We start from the raw sequence: 2,603 nt of genomic DNA, 5'->3' as shown, positions 1-2,603 counted from the left end.
CGACCACCACCACCAGGACCGCGCGCTGCCAAGCTGGGGGCACGAGCGAGTGCACGCGCGTCCTCACAGCGCTGCCGCCGGAGGGTCCCCGTGAGTGCGGATGTGGGCCAGCTACTTCGACTTGAAGTAGTCCTGCAGGATGGAGAGGGCCTCTGACTCCTCGCCCCACTCGCGCACGACGACGCACGAGCAGCCGACGACCTGAAGAGGGGGGGGGGGGGGGGGGGCTTCAGAGGGGACTGAAGAAGCGGGGCAGCCAGCCGTGCAGCTGCGGCAGAGGGTCCGCGCGGCGGGAGAGGCCGAGAGAGGGCTGCGTGCAGGGCTTGAGGGGTCGCACCTTGCGGGCGGCACCCTCCTGGTCGAGCTTGGCGAGGCCGACCCACTCGCCGAGCTGCTTCTTGTCCGACACCTTCATCAGGTTGACCCCGTGCTCCGCGCACAGCGCCTCGACGAGCTTGGTGTACTCCGGCTCAGAGCAGTCGGCCGAGAGGACGCACAGCTGCGCCTGGCCCTTGTCGAGCGTCTTGGCGCACTCGTGCAGGCCGCGGGCGACGCCGTCGTGCACCAGCGCGTTCTTCAGCACCAGCTTGAGCGCCGTCTCGACGTCCATCACCGCCGGCGCCTCGGCGACCGGGGCCGTCTCGGCGACCTCAACCTCCGTCGTCTCCTCGTCAGCCATTTGAGCTCGCTCTTATCCTCACGAGCCTGCGCGGGCGGAGGGGCGGGCGCGACCTCGTCGGCGTGCAGCGGGTGGCGCGCGGAGGGCGACGCCGAGGGGAGCGCGAGAGGGCAGGAGAGCGCGGGGCTAGCCCTAAACGCCGCGTGCCTTTGCAAAAAGAAAATTTCCTCCGGCGCTGGGTGTGAGGTGCATGTACATGGAGATCACTGCTCTATTTATTGTGCATGTACATGTAGCTGCGAGAATTGGTGAGAAACTGCGAAGAGAGATAAAAAGTGGTAGACGCCCGAGGGTGGGCGACTGCTAGCACCACACTCCTCTCCTTAAAATCCCTGTGTGGTGGCGGCGACCGGCGTGCCGTCCTCCCATCCCTCCCTTGGGTTGTCTGTCTTCTTTCTTTCTTTTTGAGGTTACTGAGGGCGCGCCTCCGCCCTGCCCGTGGCGCCGACGGTAGTAGCGAGTATGATGCGGGTCGATCGCGCCCGCTTGCGGGCCGCTGGTCCCCGGGAGCAACAACTGACTGAGAATCGGTTTGCGCACGCACGTCCGCGAAGGCCACCCCGGTGCCGGCATCATCAGCAACGGCCTCCTCTGCAACGTCGCCGATGTTTGTGAGGCGTGCATCGACCATCGTGGAGCCGCACCCGACATTGCCGGAGTGCATCGACGCTGCCGCCCAGGCAATCGCCAGCGGCGCCACCTAACTTCCAAGGCCTCGCGTGCCTCGCTGGCTGCTCTCTCGTCTCAGAGCCTTCGTGCTCGGCTCGCTCTGTTCCGATAACCTGGACGACGCAAGAGGCGAGAAGACGTGCCTTTCCTGCTGAAAAGACTTAAAAAAAGTGCGTGTCCGAAGCAACACATGTTGCTTAAAATCCCTGTCCCCTGTGTCGCGGTGTGTGTGGTGGCGGCGTGCCGTCCGCTCCCAAGTCCCATCCCTCCCTTGGATTGCCAGTTTTCTTTCTTTTTTCTCTCATGTTCATGTGTACGCCAACTCAGGGTGTGTGGCAGCCAGCTGGCTGTGTGTCTTGTGAGCCTGTTTGTGTCTTTGTGTCGCTCGTGCGTGTCGTCATCATCTGTCTCGCGTCCACCCATACCGCGTTGGTGTCCACAGTCCAGTCCGAGCCTGACTGTTGTTCATCTTTCTACATACATACATGGGCGTCGAGCCGCCGAGCTGTTGCATAGTCAGCGTGCGCGTGATAAGAATCACCCCTCGACGGGTCGCTGCGGCGGCCACTGCGCCGATTCGAGGCCGTACTTTTGGAGGGCGTAGTCGCCGCTCTTGGCCACGCTCTGCTGCGCAACCTCGAGCGCCGTGTTGAAGCCAAAGATATCGAGGAACCTGAAGTGGCCGCGCAGGTAGGCGTAGGGCACTAGCGACGGCTCTTTCGTCGCGAGCAGGTTGGTCGGCGCGGGCAGGTCCTTGAAGTACAGGATGGGGAGGATGGCGAGCGAGACGGCCAGCATCGCCGGTCCGCCGCCCACCAGCCACGCCACCGACGGCACGAGCAGGTAGAGCATCCGCTCGCCAGCAGTCCACATGTGGTGGGAGAGCACCATCAGCAGCATCACCGTCCCGCGCGACGTGCCCTCGTCGCGCTGGTCGTTGGCCACCTGGAAGAGGAACGCGACCGTGTTCATGTAGCGCACGCTCTGCAGGTACGCGAGCGCCGCAGCGACGAGCATCAGCGACGTCGAGCCGTACTTGACGAGCTCGAGCGCCGAGAGCGTCTTGCGCGACGCGAGGCCGATGAGCAGCGAGAGCGTCGTGAAGCACGCCGAAGAGAAGAAGGACGCCGACGTCAGGCCGTTGCGCAGCGTCTGCACGCCCAGGATGTAGTCGCCCTTCTCGAGGATGTAGCGCGTCCACACCGCGCGCGCCTCGGCGTTCTGCGAGCTCCAAGCCGCGGTGTAGCGGTTTGAC

General features: G+C 64.5%; 1 protein-coding gene across 1 annotated transcript; it reads right to left on the bottom strand.

Moving 5' to 3' along the window:
* Positions 1–707, bottom strand: EMIHUDRAFT_358111 (hypothetical protein). Its single transcript, XM_005763045.1, has 2 exons — positions 338–707; positions 1–201 (listed from the first exon to the last, which is right to left on the bottom strand). The coding sequence occupies exons 1-2, from the start codon at positions 677–679 to the stop codon at positions 112–114; spliced, it is 432 nt and encodes a 143-aa protein (XP_005763102.1). The 5' UTR covers positions 680–707; the 3' UTR covers positions 1–111.
* Between the last annotated feature and the right edge of the window lie 1,896 nt (positions 708–2,603).

This window comes from Emiliania huxleyi (assembly GCF_000372725.1).
Source record: "Emiliania huxleyi CCMP1516 unplaced genomic scaffold EMIHUscaffold_65, whole genome shotgun sequence".
In the NCBI taxonomy this organism is placed as follows: domain Eukaryota; phylum Haptophyta; order Isochrysidales; family Noelaerhabdaceae; genus Emiliania; species Emiliania huxleyi.
The sequence above is the reverse complement of the archived record's forward strand: the minus strand, read 5'-3'. Positions and strand labels throughout refer to the sequence as shown.